Source organism: Falco rusticolus, chromosome 8 (assembly GCF_015220075.1).
Source record: "Falco rusticolus isolate bFalRus1 chromosome 8, bFalRus1.pri, whole genome shotgun sequence".
Taxonomy (NCBI): Eukaryota; Metazoa; Chordata; class Aves; order Falconiformes; family Falconidae; genus Falco; species Falco rusticolus.
The window spans coordinates 49570387-49592235 of NC_051194.1; the positions used below are offsets into that span (position 1 = coordinate 49570387).

Below are 21849 nucleotides of genomic sequence, written 5' to 3' on the forward strand. Positions count from 1 at the left end.
GATCTTGCTAGGTTTACGAAGTTACTTCACTAAATTTCTTAAGCACACTGGTCAGCAAATTAACAGCAGACAGCTTAAAAACAGAGACCCTTTCCCACACAGCCCTGTTTAAACAGTGGAAATCTTTGCCAGGTGATTGCAGATATCAATTACTCAGGTTTCAAGTTGAACAAGTTTGTGGAAGTAAAAAACAAGCGAGGGCTATTAACTGCCAAGACAACACTTCATGCTTAAGAAGGTCCTGAGCTGCAAATCAGTGGGGAATGGGGAAATACATTGAGAAAGAGCACAGTGAAATGAAATATGAGAAAGCACAAATGAAATAAGGAAGAGAAAGCACAACACAAATTCTGTAAATACCAAGTAGGCTTTTTCCTGATCATCTACATCTCATGATAATACATTTGCTTTTGTGTTTTCTTAGGCCATCACAGAGGGGTAACATTATGATCGTGTCTCATAAGCCCATTCCTATTGTTTACTAGGTAATCAGTTAATAACATAAGAAGAACATTCCCAAGCAGGGGGTGGCTCATTCCATTCAGAACTACAGCCTGCCAGCCTGCCCAATCTACAAAATCCAATAGCCTCTCACTGACTTGTTAGCCATCACAATACATGGGCTACCGTCAGCAATCCTGTAGAAGATGTGCCCTGTATCCATTGGAAGGACATCAGGATTTAATAAGTCATGTTGGGATTTCTTAGCTGTTAGAATTTCTCCAAATATTGTAAGTGAAACCATAACACTGATGAAAGAACAGGTAGCAAGATCCTTGCTATAGATACGCCATAAACACTGCAGATAGAACCCCAGATAGGCTCTTGAGAGGTATCACGTCTAGTTTTTCACCATTTTGTACAGTGGAATGCTGGAACAGTGGAAGCTGATAGCTTCTTTTACAAGCAATTAGATCCATCAGAAAACCCAGTGAACAGTCTCTCCCTCCCTTGTTAGCAAGTCTTCTATGTTTCCAACTAGTCATTCAGCAATGAAACTCAATGCTTAGAAGTGTAAAAGGATCATTTAGCTTGAAACTGATAACCCGACCTGAAGGTGCACGTTTAATCTCTTCTCTGTGGTGGATTTTGTTTTTTTCCCTTTTAATTTCTCTCAGCTCAGCAGCATTGTTTCCAAGCAACAGGAGAAAGCTGCAGTCCTGCAATAAGCCGTAGCCTAATTTCCCTGACACACAAACTGAGTGGCAGAGGCAAGAAAGGAACAGCAACATCAAGAGGGATTTCCTCCTGAAGTCAGAGAGGCTCCAAACCCAGATCCCTATTCCAAGAGGCCTATTCCAAGAGCTGACACAGGTAGTGCATGATTTCTTCTATACATGTATGAGAGAGAGAACAGGGGGACAATATCCAGAAGCACAGAGAGCTTACTAGGTATGTCATTACTTTGAGTCTTATGGGCCAGAGGGGTGAAGCATACACTTTGATAATACAATAACTTGGTGGGCCAGGTGCTGGCTTCTCTCTTTGCTTTGTCCCGTCAGGCCAGTTGATACTTCATCTCATCCAGCCTGTCTTCTTCCCAGTCCATCCCCTCCTTGTACCACATATATCTGATTAATACACACACCATGCGGAGTGCAAGCCACGTGCTAAGAAACTGGGAAGCAGCAGCAGGCCAATAGATTGCATTATATGAGAGAATATACATCACTGTGATGAGGATGCAAGCAACCCTGCAAGCTGACAGCCAAGATAGGTGGTCATCTTAAATGGATTCATTCTGTCCATTTCCCATTACCAACTCCTTACCCTCACTTTCAGGACTGTGCTTGTTGTCTTCTCTTTCTTGACTAGGTTTTTCTCAGCTTCTGTTGTAATCCTACCTGGGAAATGGTTTTGGCCAGATTTTTGTAAGGGGTCTCCAAGTGTCCCATACTCTTTATCTGTGATTCAGATTCGCTCACAGACAGAGATACTTGACAGGATGCACTTTTCTCTTTCCCAGATCCCATTGAGCTTATGTTACAGTGACAGCTAGAGAATGGAAAGAAAACACCTCAAGAAAGAGATTAGAAAACTCCTGTAAGTAGTAACTGACCACAACCGCGTTCATTGCATTTGAGATGGACTTGTTTTCATTGCAAAGGGTTGTACAACCTCGCTGGATGACAACTGTAAAACCTCAGTCTTCTCTTGCTGTAAAGTATGCACAGATTTCCTTTGAGATGCTTCTAAATTTCTTATATGCAGTCTGCTGTGTGAGACCTAACTGCATATGTGACAGTAGAGATGTCACAAGCCCAGAACTTGCTCTGTGTCAGTGGGAGTGACCAGGGAGGTGCAGAGTTCCTCTCTTGCCATGCAGCCACTGCAGCTGCTGTCTGTAAGTGGTCTCCTAGTTCATGCAGCAGTGTCTCATGCTCTTTGATGCAGGAGTGCCCAGCAGACAACTCCTAGGGGTTGTAAGCAGTGTCTCCTCTATTCCATGCAAGTCTTGTGCCCATCTTCCCTAGGACTGCTTGCATGGATCAGTAGTGCTTATCTGAGGAAAGACTGCAGAATCAGGTCTCCCCTGAATGAGAAGAACAAGCACCAGTGAAACACCTCTTTCAGTCTCTTGGCTGTACAGTGAAATCCTTCTGCGAGTCCCCAGACTTTAAATACTTGATTCATATTTGTACTTCTTCCTAAATTTTGGAGCCATTGGGGAACACAGCAGTGTGGTTTGAGGGAAGCTAAGATTAGCAGCGATGCAGAAAACTAGCAGCTTTCCTACTTAGGAAGTGTCTGTGAGAAATCCGGCAGGAGATTCATAGCCCTGAATCATAGCAAATTTGTCCCTGGTCTTGCACTAGCTTTAGAGTCATTTGTTGCATTTCTTGTGCATTGGATTGCTTATAACCAGTTGTAATTTGGAGTTATTTTCTTGCTTTGAGGGGAGATTATGTTGGCATCAGACTACGAGAAAATGAATTTGATCCGAGAGGACAAAGGCAGTCCACCTTTCTAGATGACATGGTAATCACCAGACTTCTTACTTCCTATCCTCTTTAACTGCCAGGCTACTGAGAACTGAAGGATGGCTGTTTGGTACAGCTAAATAACCTGTTCCTACAATGATCAATAGAAGCCCATTACTGAAATGACTATCTGAAGAGATTGGCTGCAAATAGCATTCCAGTGTAACATATCCAAGATAATTCAAGTTTTTGCTGATTTTTCAGCAAAACAAGGCTCATCCACAGAGAACATTTGATAAAGTGCAAGTCAACTAACCCAAGGAAATTCTTCACAAACTAAAGCTGTCTGCTTTAAAACATTGTTCAGCTAAGCTGAGAAAGTCTTCCTGGGTGTGTTTAAAATCTGTGTTTAAAACCCCTCAAACTTCAGCAAATGTCTTACAACTGATGAGGTACCCAGTGTAGTTGAGACAATACCAGGTTCCGGCTCATGTTTCTGTGTATTTCTCTGGTCTTTCTGTCATCCCTCAGTCAAGCAATTACAGCAAAACAAAACACATAAGGTTCTTCTGTCTTTCCAGGTCCATTACAACTTAGCCTTCAGTGTTGCTTTGCTGTGGCTAAGTGACTTGGATGCTCAGACTACACTGACAAGAGAAAAAAGGTGAGTATTGCAAGGCCTTACTATTGCAGTGGGTTACACCAGTGTGAAAATGGAGTAAAAGCAGCAGTGAATCAAGCCCAGGAATACTTTTTGCATTCGTAACACCAGACTAATGATCTTCTTGTTCAAAACACTGTACAGGAATTTTGCAGCTCGCAACCGATACATGTATCCCAACCGAATTGAGAGGGAAGCTATGATACTATCTTCATATGCTGGAATATTAATGGTAAGAGGGCAGGAAAAATAGCAATGCCTTTTACTGTATGGCACCTGTCTAGATACAATCCCTGTACACTGGATGTCTTTGTCCATTGAAAGCACAGTACACAAACAGTGTAAATATAACAAATCTGTCTCATTTCTATCAGGTAGCCATGAAGTTGTACTCAGCCTTAGAAAACAAAACAGGCAGTTTCAGTAGGTGGTCCTGTGCATGTGTGTAGGTTACTTATCTTGTCTCACCCAAGTGCAAAACAGTGAGCAAGTCTCAGGACCGGATCTCAATAGATTTGTACTAGCAGCATGAAACAATACTATGAGTTCATGTGAAAGCTATTTCAGAGATCAAAGGAAGGGGATATGAATGGGATTTCATACATTCACTTTAAAGAATACTGCTTCTGAGAGGTGAACATCTCTCTTCACCTGTCTTCACAGAACAGCATTCCTATTGAAGAGATCTTTAAGATATACAGCATGAGGCCCTCAGCAACACACTGGCAGAGCTCTGCAAATGTGAGTCACTTGTTGGGGTTTCAGCATCTTTAATAGGGGTCTAAGGGAAGATCTCTTACCTGTAATGGCCTGTTCCAGCATGTCATGCATTGGGCTGGCATTCTCAGAGTGCGATCCACATGTGGATTTGTTTCTCTTCTCACTCAGAGTAAACACTACTGAACTATTCCCTTCTCACATCTGCCATTACAGCTTAGAGCCTTGTGGGTGGCCTTTCAGCATCATAATGACATGTAAAGCCTCCTTATGCAGTTGTAGTTATCCATGGGTTACTTCATTCCTGCTGCTAGTCTTGAAGGTGTGTGTCAAAACTGCAGAGTACAGCACATTTCTTAATTGCTTGCAGATTGTATTGTGTGTGGGTCTATTATTTAGCTACTGTTTATTCCAGCTATTCCACACTAATAAGGGAAGAGGCTTCATTCTATGGAAAGCAATCACTACTGCTAGACCAGCAGTGGTTGAGGACATGTGGATGATAGCTGGCAACATCCTACAATAAACTCCAGCATCTCCTTGTTACAGCAGAATATAAACATTCAAGTAGCATTTGAGACCACAAGCTAGGCATGACGGTGTGAATCTTATCTGAAGTTAGCGCTTTTCTTTGAGATTGTCATCTGGCTGCCAAAGATGTACTTTGTCTGTGCCCAGCCTTCTTCCCCAATTAACTCAGGTTTCAAACCGGAAATCATCAGAAGACAATACATAACCTTTGCTAGCTCCTGGCCTCTGGTGCTGCCTTGTACTCCTTGGCCTCACTGAGGAGCTTTTGCTTTGCTGGGCAGTATACCCCTGCAAGCAGTTGTATAAATAAGTAAAACTGTCCTTGCACAGCCCACCTCTTCACTACAGTTTTTCTGCCCTCCTCTTTTGTGTGGACTCTGCAGATCCTTCATGGTCTCCTTGACCCATTCTTACTGCCTTGTACGTGGATAAATCTTCTAGCTAAGGAAGTGTGCTGTAGGTCTGACATAAGGCATTTGTCAGAGGAACCAAAAATGTGACATTTGGCCAGAGACCTTTAACCCTGCAAGACAGAGACTTCCTTCCATGCCTCCATGTTTTTTGATAAACTACTGTATGCTGCTTAGCAGAGTGTGCCAGCACTGCAGGTCTTAATCTGGGGTCGTGTTTGGGCAGGTTCATACAATCAGTTCTGTGTTTACAGAAGGCAGCTCTCAGCAGGGCACTGACTCTTGCACAGTGCTAAGACCATTTTTACTTGCAGTGCATTGCAGTCCTGTGGAAGGTGGACACAGATTAAACAGAACAAACCAGCAACTCTGTGACTGCAAGGTTATCTGTGTTACCTATGCACCGCCAGGGAAAAGAAGCTATAGAGTCTAGAAGTACCCTTGTGCCAAATCATACAATAGTAACAGAAAACTTGCACAAGGTTTTACAATTCAGTTATTGCAGAGATAAGAGGTAATGTTACCTTGGCTTGCAGATTAGACTGTCTGACTTTGGGCAGATCATTTAATCTTTGTCCTTGTCAATCTATGCCACAGTCTGGGTCATTATTTGCAGTTAAAAAGCCTCCAGAAAGAAGGAGGTTATGTTTGCTTGGGCACTGTGCTCTGACAACATGGCCTGCTGTCAGCCCATACACCAGAGTTGTTTGGGTCTAGTCAACTCTCAAGACAGGCAGCAGAGTGTGTAACTCCTGCTTACCTTCATCTGAGATTGCCAAGAGCGTATTTACATAAGCAAAGGAATCTGATAGTGTTTAAGATCTTCCAGACAAGTCACATCGCTGCTCTTTGGGAATGAAACCATCTATCTAAGACCATCAGCTCTTATGGAGCTTATAACACCTGAGCAGTTTTAGACATCAGGACAACTTCTGCATTGGCAGTTCAAACACCTTTCTATTTGTATTGGGCATAAATTGCAGGGTTTACAGCTTTCGTGCAAGTTCATACATGGGTTCTGTGTTAGGCATAAATGTCAGAGTTCAGACACCAAGGGCTATTGTGGTGACCAATATGGGAGGAGGCTGTGAACTGCCCTGTGCCAGTTGGCTCAGAAACCCATATAAGCAGCCAGGCATGAGCCAGACCTTCAGCCAGAGGAGCACATAGAACCTCTACTCAAATACATTTAAGAAAGAGCAGCAGCTACTAGGGAAGGAGACATGAGGACACATCTAAGGAGGTAGGCACGGTGGCTATTAAGAGGGACATGCTTTTAGAAGGAGGCATCCCGTCCATGCCATGTCCTGCAGGGCAAAAAGCACAAAGGAGGAGAAAGAAGTCAGAGAAATGCCAGACAGAAATCATTCACATGAGCCCAACCTCCTTTTCTAGCCATCACCTCACAGAAGGAATTGGGACAGACTGAATGTAACCATGAAAAACAAGGGAAATTGGGACTAGGCAGGGGAGGAAAGGTGCGTACTGTATTTAATCTTGATACATTACACCACCACTGGGATCAGAAACCTCGAGCAGCATAAGGGCTACTTCTAAAATCCCTACTCCATCTTTATAGTCTAAAAGTCACCTGTTGGATGCTAGAACATTTGGATGATGGGTTTAGAGGTTTATTAAGGCTTTTTATTGGCGTGCCTCTTTATGGCTTAAATGCCTGGCTGACCACAGATGGTTCCTTTCTGATTTGCACACTGGTGTGGGACTTTGCCAACCCAAGCAAACAAAGTGCTAGGGCAGGGAAAGCAAAGGCACATAAAAGCTCCTTGTGTTCAATAGCTGACCTTCAGGGAGATGATTTTGTTCTTCAAAAGGCAAAAGCGGCTTGTTTGGCTCTGTTGTGCTGTTCCTCTGTTGAACCTCTGCCAAAAATTATCCCCAGGCTACCAGGAAAAGAAACTGTGTGTTTGGTCCATGCAAAACTGGATGCAGATGACACATATAACTGATCAACCAGATGGATTTAAAAAAAAAAAAGAAAAAAGCCTTCAGTAGACAAAAAGGAGATACTTAATCCAGCCTTCTTGGCCTGCAGAGGTTTCACCAATTAAAATTGTTTAATCCTACTCTGCCCTGACACCAATACCTACATTTAGCCGCCGTCTTCAAATGGTATCCCATTCCCAAACATCTTAAAAGGCTTTCATCACTGCTAGCCTCACACACCTTGCAGAATCTACCCCACACTTTTGGACATCATCTGCCCTTCAGGTCTGAGAGTGTCCACCAAAGAAGTACCAGTTCAGTGGTATCAGTGATTCCAAGCTTTGGCCATAGCAATGATAAGCTATTGGCCCCTTCTCCCACCAGTCTACTGCCTAGACTGGTGTGCCATGAGCAATAAAGTGGGAAGAATCTCCCATTATATAAAGGCATAATGCATTTGGATCCTATAATAGCTGTGCCTTCTAAAAATATGTTGCATTTTAAACTCAAGTAATTTTTCCTTTTTGCCCCATTAGTAATGGCAAACTAGCTCCAGCCTCCTTTTTTTTGAACAGAGCAAAAAGGTGAACTATTCACCTCCTCCTCTGCCTTACAGTGTGCGAGGCAGAGTCAAGAAAGGGGCAGTTTACCTACTCATAGCCACACTAAGATGTAACCCAGCTCCTGAGCCTTTGGCATAGCACTTTACAGGGCAGCATTCCCACCAGTGTGCTCTAATTATCTCTGATGTGGAGTGGGGAAGGAGGCTATGCAAATCTGAGGAGATACAGTGTACTTCACAAGAGCCTTGCTCCAGGTCAAGTTTCTCTAGCAGCCTACCTTCATAGAAGTGTAATTTCCCTTAAAAAAATTGAGGAGGTATTATAATCTTTAATTTATGACTCAAGTCACAAGAAAGTATTCTGTATGGCCCAGCTATTTAATGAAAGAGCATTTGTGCTGGAATATATAGATTTTATTTTCAGTAACACAGACTTTATTGATGTTTCCCAAACAACCTTTAAAAGTTGCTGTGGAACTGTAATTAGACTATAATAGATGATTCACATGTAATTCACAGTGTTTTCTGGTGCTCTGATTTTATTTTTTTTTTTACCGTCCATGCTTAGCTATACTATTAATGACCTACTGCCACCTGGTGTCCAGAAGGGGCTAGCGCTCACTCCAGTTCACAGTTCATGCATCAGGGCAGCCTTGGCCATAACCACTCTGTTTAATTTTCCCATGTCAAGAACTAGAAATGCCACTATGTGTCACGTAGGGACATTTCACAACGTGTTAGGAGAGGTCTTCCTTTCTGCTGCTGGGATAAGTCGGTGGATCAGCTCTCCCTCCTTTTACCATGAACATTACACTGTATTTTTTACTATCATGCTTCTTATGGGCAGGAATCCTTTTCTCTAGGAATTTCCAACCCAGAATATTTTTAGAAATCTCCATTTTGAGTTCATACCATACACTGCAGAGGAGTGATGTTTTCTTGGAAGTTTTCCAGCTACTCATGCTGGTTTGTTTGTTGTTCTTGGGTTTTTGGTTTGGTTTGGTTTTTCTGGGGGGTAGTGTTTTTTTTTTTATTTATATTTTTGATTTATATTCTGATGTTATGCAAGCAGAGACAAAGAAAGAACAGAAAAAGTCTCTCTGTTTGTCTCATGTTACTGTGCACTTGCCTAGCTAGATCCTGTCTCTAGTGAACTCAAGGGTACTTCCTTGATGGTCATGAGGTAGCAAAGTTACAAAATTTTCTGAAGAGGAAGATAAGACATTGTTATCAGGATCTCCAGTTTCTGTTTCAGCCAACAACGTTACTTAATTTTAATCATGGGCCTAAGATCATTCCCACTCTATGAGAAAGGAACGGAAATGCTTTGCTGAATCTGGAAACTAAAGGTAATTTATTTTGCAAAGCCCTAATCAGTTTAAGAGGTTAAATCTACTGTTTTCATTAACAGTAACTCTTGGAGCACAGCTTATACCTCCCTAAGAGTTCTAGATTCAAAAGCTGGAATCTAGCCCATCTCAAAATTCAGTTTCTGTGGATCTCAGACTTTGTTATGTTCTCCCTCATCTCCCATCAAAGTAAAATGGTGGAGATTCCTGTTATCCCCCATTGCTTCTGAAGCCTTAGCTTAGATCTCCTTGAAAACTGAGTACTAGCTTTACCAAGATACATAGATACTTAGGGAGCCTAAGCCACATCCTAGTGGGATTTAGAATCCAGAAGATTTCTGATTCATGAGAAGGGAGATCCTAGCCTGAGGTGGACATTAACTGTTGCTATCCTGACTGCTGCTTTTAAGAGTTCTGTACACCATTGTCCAGACATTTCAGGAGCTGCCAAGTGAACAGCTGAGCAGCTGCAGGCTGCATGCCAGGATGTTATGGCAGACCACAGTCCCCAAGCCGCACCAGTACATACAGGGCTATAAAATGCAGTAGTTCATCTGCTGTGTGGGGAATTGAAATATCTGGGCAGCAGGGATGGGAACTTCAAGAAGCTGGGTGGGCCAAGCAGCCAGGACAAAAACTGCCAGCAAAGCTGTGCTCATTTATCCATCAGGACCTCTGAAGCAGTTACTTTACTTTCTGCTGACCGCAAAAGAGTATGTCCATTTGGCTTGGCACATGGTTTCTGCAGACATACTAATCTATGAGTTGTTGTCCTTCCAGGAGCACTGGATTCAGCCTTTCAAGATCTCCCTGCACCCATTTGCCATGCTGACTGCCCCTGAAGCTGCAGAGTACACCTGGAAGCAAAGTGAGCACATTTCACCCTAACTCACCCAAGGCCAGGACAGGGGAACATGGGGCATCAGCTGTTGGCTCAGCAAAGCCACCAAGTTGCAGCCTGCTGAGCTCCAACAGCTGCACATGGAAAGGATAGTGTAAAGTTTGGTCTGTGCCTATTCTCTTGCAGGGGGGGAGGCATAGGCATTTTCTTGTGGTAGCCTAGAAATAGCATCTCGCTCAGGCTCCTGAAGTTCATGACAGTTGCAAAAGCAGCATTTTCCTCAAATTGAGGTAAACAACAAGACCACATTTCTAGCAGAATCACCCTTCATTCTGACAATCATTTGTTCTTAAGCTTGGACTAATACCATGACTTTTGCAAAGGTCAGTTATGCTGCTGGCTTGTGAAGGAGCCATCCCCTCCTTCCCTGCTTCTTCTCCAAGTGCAGCAAAAATGAGAATAACTTCAGGAGCATCAGAGAATTTGAAGCTGGGATCCCTTACCTCCAACCATGTATTGCAACTGATGCTATGCAGCAGGTCTGTAAATCAGCCTGGTGGTACTCCATAAGCCCAAGATGATGCGAGGCTCTTTCTCCCTCCCAAGGCATCAAGTACCAGACAGCCACAGCATATCAAAAGACCAACACTTGTTCAGCAAGGAGAGCTAAAAAGGACAGCAAGCAACTGGATTCACTGACCAGAGGAAAGCAACAGGTTGACAAAGTAGGTCTGAAGAACGCACACAAGCCGGTAAAACTGTTTTTGCAACTACCACTGAATGTCACAGCTGCAGTGGCACCTCAGACCACCCACAGCCCACAAAGCCCTTCTTGTCTGCCCTTCTCAGCACACTTTAGCGTGAGATGTTTCATGGTAGCACTGATTTATACCATAGTGTCAATCCTAAACTGGACTTTCATGGAAACTCTATCATATCTTGGCAGGAGGTGTCACTCATGAGCTGGAAAGTCAGCTCTAGTGATCCTCAACATACACATGGAAGGCATTCTTCTGGCTACTGTCCCTGCAAAATACATTCACTACTGTCACTTTTAGGTTAAAAAGATCCAGTTGAAGACTATTGTTTAAAAAAAACTAACAAAAACCTGACTCCATAAAGAACCCAGTAATGTTAGATTAGCCTAGCATGTACGTGAATTATGCTCTGCTTTTCTATTTGTCCATGATTTGCCAAAGCCTATTGTTTGCTGCAGCTCCACTGAGCAGGAGAGCTAAGAAAACATTCCAGCAGCAGGGCTGGATCTGACCAAATAAAGGGGCTCCCCCACATCCCCAAGTTCAATGTGCATCACATGTCACACAGCAGGAGGGAATCTGATCTGCCATAGAGTCCCCATCTCTCCTGATGGATTCAGCCCTGCATGCTGTGCTTGTGCTTATTAACATTTGCATCCTGCAGGGAGCTACAGAAGCAAAATAAAGAATCTCTCCAGAGGAGCCTGGAACAGATTCAAAAGCAAGGAATGCAAAGGAAGCAAAGGTGTAACAAAGACCTAGACTTCATGTACCTCACTTAGCTGTAGGTGAGCTGGTATCTTCTACCTTAGCTTTGGTAATACATTTGTGACTTGTGTTTTGGGGTTTGTGTTTGGGGGTGGTTTTTTGCTTGTTTATTTTTAAATCTTAGCAGTCATTCCTTCCTTCCCACCCCTCATACCTTGTATCCAAGACTGACATTCCCTCCTCTTCCCTTAGCTACCTCTCTCCCGCTTCTCTGCCAGTGTGTTGGGAGCTTACATTTTCCCAGTGCATCCCTATTGCTTCTCAACACACCATGCAGAGCCAAAGAGAAGATGCAGCACTTCAGAAGCAGGGAGTACACATTTCCCCTTGTCCACAGTGCTGTGCAACTCCCACACATGATCCAGAGTGGGGCAGGAATGAGCTTCCCTTCATGTAACATGAGGGTTGTGCCTTTCAGGATGATGGCATTTTCTTCAGCTCTCCCCTTTAACCATCTTGCTGTCTTATTTCCATAAAGCACTCAGCTAAAGAAAAAGCTTCTACCTGCCGTGCCAGTGTAGCACTGAAGCCTACCTGTCTTCCATTCCCCATGTATGGGTCTCTAACTCTTTGCCTGCATTATGTCCATGCTGTGCTGCCCAAGAACACTCCCTATTTCCCAGATCCTTGTACTAACTCTGCCTTGAGATAAGAGTTGGGTGCACATGGTTCTCCTTCCACAGCCCTCTTCCTCTGGCTGGAAGCCTGGGCACACAACATGGGGTGTTTCTATAGGACTGTTTCTACTTAATTCCATAGAAGTTTCAAGGCTCAATGGGGTAGTAGAAGTGTTCACTACTGACAGGTGTGTTTTACACTAACTGCAGGGTAGGGAGACTCTATTAGAGCTTTTTGCATATAAAAATGATAGAAATTAAGATTCCCAGCTACTTCTAGCCAGGGGCTAGATGTCCATCCAATGTATGGTCGCATATTGTAGCCTGTGCCTCGGAGATGGTCCTGTACTATAACACAAAATATCTGCTGAAGGGCAAACCAATAAATATTTGTGAAGCAAACACATTTTTCTTCTTCTGCCTGCTGATTCTCAGTCACTGAGCCTACTTACAGAGATGCCAAAAGATAGCACTACACAAGAAACCCTGGGAATGGTTAAATTTAATCAGGCATTTAAAGGGTCTTTTCAAAGTCTTCACTTAAAGCTTGCTTTCAGCTCACCAGGTTCACAGCTTTGCTTTTTTTTTTTTTTAAACATAATTTATCACAAATTTCCTGTTAAAAATCAGTCTAAAATAAAATGTAGTTGAGTTGCTGTAAACATGTCCTTTCAATTCTTAGCTGTCCATGGGGAAAAACCTAACCGCAGTGTGCTACACTCAGAAATTACAGATTAACTGGTGAGTCTTTGTGCTGATATTGGTGGGGCTTCTCAGCCACACCGTGCATTTTCCTACTTGCCTTTCAAGCTATGTGAGCCACAATTCAAGGCCTAAGGGATTCAGATGAGAAGGCTAGAGGGGACTTAAGATCAACAGCAACATCAGCCTCCCTTACTCTGTAGCCATGAATTTCTGCAGCATCGGCTGTTTTGGCCTGGTTAGCTCACTCTGCCGGCAACATGATTGCTGGAAGGCACTAATCCCATTTAGCAGTTCCTACCAGCCTCTCCTCCATGGCCTGTCTTCACTGCTGGGACAGGTCTGCCCTGTCACATTCCGCACAGGCTTATTTCTGGAGCTCAGAGCATCCATCAGCATCTAAACAGAGGCTTCTGTTCTTGCAAACAAATTCAGTAGAGCAGTAGGCAGCAGCCAGTGCCAGGACCTAAGCAAATTTCATTCCAATTCAAACAGCATCAGTCTGACCCCTTGAAAGCCAAAGCAGAGAGAAATTGTACTTTGAAATGAGGTCATTACAAGAGGGGAGGAGGGGATATTGCTGCTGAGCGCATTAGTAGGAGAACAATGGTGAGGGGGTGGTTAAGATTAAACAGCTAGAGAGAGAGAGAGATTAACACCTCATGACTGATTTTTGTTCGCTGACCTGCAATAAAATAACCAGTAAGACCCTAACAAATAGATGATTAGCTGTGTTATTCCAGTGTTGTCTTTGCTATTAGAGTACTGCCATGGTCTTTACATTGGCTAATACTTCCTGGATTTATAGATAAGTCTGGTAGAATTAAGAGGAGTAAGCAACAGAAATCTCGCTATGCTAATAAGCATAAAAAGTGTTTAATTTTCAGAGTGCAAGTACCTGCCCCTTTGCTACTCCCTTCCCTGTTGGCTGGCTGGTGCCTGTCTGCACACAAAAGTCAAGCCCAGCAGACCAGGCAGTTTGCTCTTACATTTTCAGATAACAAAAATCAGGGAACTGAAAGGTGCTTGTAGATATGTGCACAGTGGGACTGGCGAATGACAGCCTTCTGTCACCCTGACCAAAATTTCCTCTTTTCCTGAGCTATACTGTCTCCTGAATAAATAAAAAAAGCCTTTGCTGTGACCAGACCAATGAGCCAGGACAACTTCAAACTCTTTTCTCAGCTACGCAAGAAGCAATGGACATAGTTCAAAACTCAGATGAGATTCAGAGTCACAAATTTGTTCTACAGGACCCAGAAGAGACCTCTGATCATCTGTGCACACTTAGCACCAGTTGTTACATGCATGCAGTTGGTGCCTACCACTGCACTGCAATACTATCCGCAGTGGGAAAGTTCTTTCTAAGGGTCTGTTCTTTCTAAGTACCTGAAATTATGGTACAGAGGCCTTGTCCAGCAAGTGCGGAACTGAACAGGGCATCATCCACTTTCCCTTCGGCAATTTAAAAGCTGCCCATTGCATCCCAGAGACTGACTCCAGTAGCAGAACTCATGGTGGCAACTTGGTGCTACAATTCACAGCCCAGATTCTGACACTGAAATCAGGTGGTTTCAGATAACACTCTTGGCTGTGAACAACCCAGCAGCTGAGGCACAGGCATACTGCCTGCAGGACCAAAGCTGCTAACTTAAGTTGCCCCACACAAGCTTGTAAGTCAGTCTTGAGACCATAGCCAGAGTTACTAGAGCACTGCCCATGCAAGCAAACCCCAATTTCCCCCTCATTTCTGCTACAGTAATCCTGACTTCTGACTTGTCACTACTGATTCTCTAGCTATTCCTGAAAATTCTCACTCATTTTGGTGAAGAGCTTTTTCCTAGTCGAATGTCAGGTGGAAACATCTAGCATCCATCTTGGAATGGCAAAATACCCATTTTGCGTGAGAGATTCGTTGATCTGTAGGACAAAAATGTAACAAATCTGTTCTGGAAAGAATCAATTTTGTCAGGGTGGAATCTAACGTATTAAGTGCATAGGACTATACATCTTCAAGAGGCAGCCAGAGGCAAGAACAAATACCAGAGCCAAAGCAATGAGAAATTCAGTTTTAATCAGTCTCTCTAAAACAATGTAAAGGATGCTGGCTCCATGAGGGGAGTCATGGTGGAAGATCCAGCATCTCTGCTGCATTTTCGGTACCTAAGAATAGTTAGAGACGCTCAAAACAGGAACTCACCTGGACTGGCTCCAAAAAGGAGTTCACTTGCAGCAAAGCAGAGTCAGAGACAACACCAACTGCCAAATTCTGCACAGATCATCACCAGGGCAGGTGCTGTTACGGAAGTGATCTACCAGGTACTTGCACACAGATATTCCCATTGCCAGTGCTAAACACATAGTTAATTTATGTGAAGTAAGTATGTTGTGTGATTGCCAAAGACACCCAGGGCTAGACTTAATGGGGACTTGCATTAACATCCATTCTTCAAAGACCTCATGTGCAATCCATGTAGCAGTAACTGTTTCTCTATATCATGCATCATCCCAAGGACCTACCCAGCAGTTTGCAACATGGTTGGACTCAATCTTAAGGGTCTTCTCCAACCTAAATCATTCTATACACAAGGGGTTACACTTTGAGATAGAGTCAGATGTGACATTAAAGTGCTGTAACAACTTTGCACTAACTCTCTGTATTAAGTATTTCCTGCATGCTCACACTGCCTGTTCCCAGTTCCATTGAGTCCAGGTCAGCAACCCAACCAGCCAGCAGGCAAATATCAAGCCCTGAACAGTGTACTTACAGTAACAGCAACAATACATCAAGTCAAGTACAACAGTCAAGCAAACATCATGACAAGGAAATCCAACAGGATGAAGGCATGTGGTTTGAGGTAACCCAGAAAGCCTGGAAGAATAGGGCTGAATATACTGAAGAGGACAGGAAGGTATCAAACCTATGTGGAAATGGTGAGTGCACATTATTCCCTGTCATTTAATAAGGATACAGTTAAAAAAAACATCAGTGAAGTGATTTGTGATGGAAGGATGTGATGGTGGAGGTTTCCTATTCCCCCATCTGTTTCCCCAGAATACACTCTTGTCTTCCTCTTTCCTTTCTTGTTACAGCACTGAAAGCCCTTTTCTTTGGCCTGGAACCTTGTAAGCAAAGCTGTGCTCCACTAAGTCTCCCAAACCTTGCCCTGCTCTCCCTACTTACAGCCACAAACAGTCATTTGTTCCACTGGAAGTGGAGAATATGTAGTTGCAAACAGAGCTCTTTTAAATCTACAAAAAAAGTAGATCTACAAAGGTGTGCATCTGCATGCCAAGTTAACTGATGAATCATGTCAACAAGGTCTTTACATGCTTGACTGACTTTCCCCAAATACATAAGATTATAAATTTGTTTTTGGAGTGCAGTAGTTTCTTTTGATCTGAAGCCTCACCTACTGGTGATATAAGACACTTATATAACCAGCTTTGCATATTCCATGAAGCCATTTGTTTTTAAGAGTCTAAGATTTAGGTGCAAGAAAATTATAATCAGGATAGAATAAGTAAAGGTTTGTTCCAGTCCTGCACCAAACAAGAAAAAATACGACAAAGGAAAAGTTCCCAAACAGAGGAATATAGTTTTCTGTAACCTGCTAGCTGTGCTTCAGTGTTAAAGCACTGTGCTTTAGCATTAAACAGCAATCCTTCCTGGTTCCAGATAAACAGCAACTTAAGTTTAATGCAGCTTGCTGCCTTTGAATTTTTAAAACAGACTTTCAAAGGGGAAAAAATTGAACCAACTGATTTATGATGTTAGCCAGTAATTCAAATACACTGGTAAACATCTAGTAAGAACTACTTGATTTTAATCTTTTTAGACTTCAGGAATGCAGCAGTTAACGACACAACACAAAAGGACTGCAACTTGCAATCACTATTTCCTCCTCACACACCTGTGTTAAAAGCTGTACACAATAGAAGGGATTAGTAGGCAAAAACTAATGCCATGTGAGATGGAGACTTTTCCTGTTTTCAGGATAAAGCGGGTAACAAAATACTGAAATTGATGCAAAGTTCATCTGCTCTCTCAAAAGGAAAGATTACTAAGGGACAAGCTTAGGCAAGAGGTATTCGAGACAGAGCGGGGAAGGAGAGGAACAGGCCTACACCACAAACTGCTCAGGTCTGCTGAGTTCATTAGCTTTCAGGCAAAGCAGGTTCTGTAAAGAACCATTCTTATACACACATCTCCCTTTGGGTCAGGTACACCACATGGACAGTTGATACCAGCTGAAAGCGTAGTACACAGTTACACACTAATTCACTTGCACATAGCATCAGCAAATGCAGCCGAAACCCCAGAAAAATAAAGAGTCCTACATGGTAAATGCAATAAATACCATAACTACAATAAAGACAAAACACGAGATCTCCCTGCAACTTAGAAAGGGCCTTTTTGTGTTACTTTTTGCAGATGCAGCATTAGGACTATGGTATATAAAAGCAACCACAGTGTTTGCTCACAGCTTTCAGCCTTCACCTCAGCAAACTGCCAAAAATGGGAAAGGTAAGTGATGCCTCAGTACATCAGTACCCTGCTCTGACACAGACACTGAGATGGACTATGAGTCTTTGCAGATGTTTATATTGCAGATCATTTTTTAATGAAGATGAGCTCCTGGGGCCACTACTATGAAAGTAGCAGTGACCACCTTGACCTGTGGTTCTATGTAAAATCATGCAATTCCATCCAGGTGGAAAAAGGCAGCTGGATGATTTATGAGAACCACACTTACTCAGGACACCAGTACTTCTTAAAAAGGGGAGACTATCCTGACTTCCAGAAATGGCTCAGTCTCTGCAACTTCATCAGGTCTTGCCATGTAATCCTGTGAGTGAGTTCTTGGCAATGTATCACAGTTTAAGAAACTGAGTATAGTTTATCCTTTAAGAATACAGTTATACCAAGCAACTTGAGAGATAGGCAAAGATCACTAAGGCAATGAAGAGTTTCACTGATGATGAAGGAAATAATCTGTTTAATATCAGTGCTATTTCTAGGCCTGTGCATAACTTGGAGATGCTAAAAGAAAGCTGAGTGACTATTTCTAGGTCAAGAATGTTTCTACATTGCACAGGGAAGGGCTAGCAGGGCCAGCTGATATAAAGTTCTGCTGTGGGCTGGTGCGTGCAACTTGCTCATGACCATACTGTGTTACAATTCAATGACACAAGAATACCTTAAATCAGATTTGCAATGAGTACGGCTTTCCTAACATAAAAACTGTGCTGGTTAAATCAGACAAAGAATTAATATTTGCTAAAATACCTCTCTGGTTAGTAAGATATACTATACTGTATAAGCCATAGCAGCAGGAACACTCCATGTGCCCATGCTTCATATACCCCAGGAGTTTGGCACATGGCGATTGCCTGCACACCAGTGTATGATGGGAGCATATAGAGTAATGTTGTAAATGTCTTTTAGTAGCATAATTCTGAAAAGGCCACATTATTCATGCCTGGTCACGAGTAAGTGCCACAGATCATCTCAAAGTCACATGAATACATTTTCTCCTATTGTCACAATATAGAGTCCTTATAAATCCCATTTCTTTAAATCATAAAGCATTCTCCATTTACTTCTGCTACACATGTGATCATAGCCATTTACTGGCACATCTGAGTTCCTCCATGTGGGTAAAAATTGAGCCTCCTCTATTACCTTCAAAAGAGTGAATCTCTAGAATAGAACACAATTTCTCAGAAATGCATGTATTAGCATGTAAAGGCAAATACCCCTTTTTCTGTATGTCTGTCTTGTTCCATAATGTCAGAATCAGTTAAACTTATGTCTTTCCTACATTTTTACTGTGTTTGCCACTACAGAATTCTGTTTCCCACAAGATTCAGCTCTATGAAAAAGAGGAGCTCCAAGGCCAAATGTTGGAGCTTATTTATGATTGCCCATCAGTCCAGGCTATATCCATCTTCCCAAGATCTGCTCCCTCAGTGTTTTAGGTGGCTCTTGGATCTTGTATGAAATGCTCAAATTCAGGGGCTAATAGTATTTGCTGAAACCCAGAGAGTACAGAAGATTCCTTGACTGGGGGCAGTAAATGCCAAAATTGTCTCTGCACAGGCTGGTTGACTTGTACTGAGTTATTGCTCCCATGTTAAATAAACCATGAATGCATTACAAAATCCGCATTCAAACAAATCTTCCTTCAGTACTAAAAAGAAATTAAAGTTGTGCAGTCCAGAGGGAAATCCGATTTCTCTCACATTTCAGGGGGAGAGGGGGAATGCTTTGAAAAATATTCACAGTTATCCAGCTGTTCCACAGTACATGATAATTTAAATATAACTGCATATTGCTAACCCTAGTGTGTTGGGGAAGGTCTGATTCTTTCATCTGAGTTTTTCCAGTTTTACAAGTTTTGATCTAGGAGTAGCTTCCAGCTCTATACTTAAAGGGTTAACAATATGCAGTTGAACTTTTAACAGTTCAGTTTTAATCATGTACTGTGGAACAGAAAAGTAAGTCCCATTAATAGCTATATCCAATGAAGTACTAACTGAGGAGGAAAAGGACAGAAAGATACAGAGGACCTCAGAACAAGGTGAATGCTGTATTTGGCATCAAATTCTTCACACAAACAAGCTGCTTCCATGCTACCACCAGTCCAGCAAAGCTTTTCAGTCTTATCCCAGCTGATACCTCCAGAAAGAATTTTTCCAGATCCTTTAATCACATCACCTTTATACAGCAAGTTTTAGTGAACTTGTACTTCATGAACTAGTTGTTTAGCTGCTGTCAGCCACCCTGCCTTTACTAACTTCAGAACTTCACTGATCTGCTGCAGCAGGAGATTGAGCCAAATGCCTCAATTACCAGGCTATTCTGCATGCAAAAAGAATTAAGTAAGCATACCAGTGTGGAGCAGAAACAGGACAACATCTTGTTGTGCTGGAAAAAGTCTATTGCAGGATTGACTATCATTGAAATAATAATGTATATGCCTACAAATCATCACTGAATCCTGTGTCAGCAGGTACTCTGTGCAATAATGAATGAGAGCCATAATAAAATACAATAAAACACAGTTAAGAGATTTCACATCTTAACATTCCTCTTCTCATTTAGTTAGTAGTGTCTAGATTTTTTTTTTCAGGCAGTTAGGCAAATATACTACTGCTATTCAGCAAGGTGCTGGAGACCTTTGGAAAGAGAAAGCAGTATAGAGAGCCCAGAACGACTGGAACACTCTGCAACCTTAACTAGTACAGGCTTAATTTAAAATCATTTCATCTGGGCTTTGAATTGTAGGCTTTGATTTTGTTTTGCCTAGTAAACATTCTGATAATGGAGTCCTTGAATAAAGCCAAGCAACTTCTACAGCAGTGAGGTAGACTGCTTAAAACTCACAGCTCTACTTGCTAATGTCAGAGATCTCATTTAGCCATTATTTCATTCTCACATGACCCACCAGTAATAGCTTGTTAGTGATCCTCACCAGTCTTTCCCTGACAACACTAGAGAGGAAAATAGAAATATTCTTCACCATTATTGTCCTTTCTTTTGTACATGGGACACTATCTCTGCCCTTCTGCATGTCCTTTACAGCACAAAAAAGGCTGTTCAGCTGCTGCAAATGGCTGGTGTACATAAGAACATCATGCTTCAGCCAGAGAGAAATGAAACATGAACAATTCAGCTCTCAAGGCAGAGGTCTGAAAAAGCCTGTTTCCTCTTGTTCACAAGTGTCTAATATTGTACATTTATAGAAAGCGCACATATAAGCAATATGTGTGTTAGCGTGCTTAGGTTAGCATGCTAACATGGGTTTGCAAAATAATGCAGCAGTTCAAGCACAGTATCTATTTCCTTGCTTAGAACAGGGAACAAAAATACTTCATTTGCTTTCAGCAAGAATAAAATAAAAAACAGACCATCTCCCCAGAGAGCAATTAACATATGCCTATGTATTCCAACAAAGTATCCAGTTCAATTAGTGCAAGTGGGAAATACGGCTACAAAGTGATGTGTAGGCTACATGCCGGCATTCCTTTGGTGAAGGCAAGAACGAACAGAAATGTACTATTCAGTGATCAGAGAGATAGTTAGGATGTCTGGATTCTTGACTCTGCTGTGTCCTAGAGTTTAGGTATGGCTACACCTCTCCAGATTTCTCCACCTGAGACAGGAATGGTGGCAATTCATAGTTTTCAAGGAGCACTGAGAGTTTTTACTTGCTTTTGTTTGCAAATGCTCAGAAAATGTTAAGCAGACATTAAGAACAAAGGTGCCAAAGAAAAGAAACACTACAAATTCACAGAGAGCACCAAAGTTTTCACTAATGTCTTCTAGTTTCCTGTAGCTTGCTTTATGGTTGGTAGCAGGCATTACAGTTTCTGGCATGCACGATATGTTTCTCTGCACAAACACTGCTATTTTCAGATTATCCCTACACTTGAGTTTTTCTGGGATGCAACAGCAGTCAAACTCCATGTAAAAGCAGCTGTCATAACAGCACACTAGGTGAGGGCGGTTGGAACAGATGTAAATAACCAGACTCCTCAGGTCATGGATACCATTTGGCTAACAAGATATTTTAGCTCCCGAGTTTAAGATCAATTCACAGCCCTTCCTGCAGTGAGCAGCCCATCTGTGGCATAGAGTCCTGGGAGCAGCAAGTCTACAGGATTCAAGGAGAAGCTGGATCAGTACTTGGAAGATAAATTCATGGAGGGGCAATTAACCAGTGAGAAGTAACGTCCTGCTCAGGAAGCCTCTTGAGCTAGAAGTACTTGAGGTCTTGAAGTTTGAAAGAAGTATCATCTGTATTTGCTTCCCTTGGTGCATACTCATGGTTGCAGTTGCTGCCAAGTTACTTGGCTAGCTGGGCTGCTGGGCTGACCCGTGATGGCGGCTCTACATCTGTAGCTACAATGAGGAATTCACACATCACTGCCCCTACTCTGGTCTCTCAAGTTCCAAACTTCACCACCAAGCCAAGTGCCCACGGGCACTGTGAAGGACCATATGGGATGCTCCACAAAGCAAGCATGATCACAGAAAGAACAAAGAAAAGTGTAACACTTCC

At 42.5% G+C, this 21849-nt stretch overlaps 1 protein-coding gene and 1 pseudogene across 2 annotated transcripts; both read left to right on the top strand.

Annotated features, from left to right (window-relative positions):
• Nucleotides 1-1120: 1120 nt before the first annotated feature.
• C8H2orf80 (chromosome 8 C2orf80 homolog) lies at nt 1121-12709 on the top strand. Of its 2 annotated transcripts, XM_037398820.1 has the most exons (9): nt 1121-1314; nt 1967-2043; nt 2898-2979; nt 3503-3585; nt 3727-3814; nt 4246-4323; nt 9876-9963; nt 10543-10661; nt 11359-12700. In XM_037398820.1, exons 2-9 carry the CDS (start codon nt 2003-2005, stop codon nt 11377-11379), a joined length of 600 nt encoding a protein of 199 aa, XP_037254717.1. In that variant the 5' UTR covers nt 1121-1314; nt 1967-2002; the 3' UTR covers nt 11380-12700. The 2 variants fall into 2 exon arrangements, with proteins under 2 accessions (XP_037254717.1, XP_037254716.1); XM_037398819.1 differs by having other exon boundaries at nt 10543-12709.
• Nucleotides 12710-15627: 2918 nt separating this feature from the next.
• LOC119152393 lies at nt 15628-18903 on the top strand (annotated as a pseudogene).
• The last annotated feature ends 2946 nt before the right edge of the window (nt 18904-21849 follow it).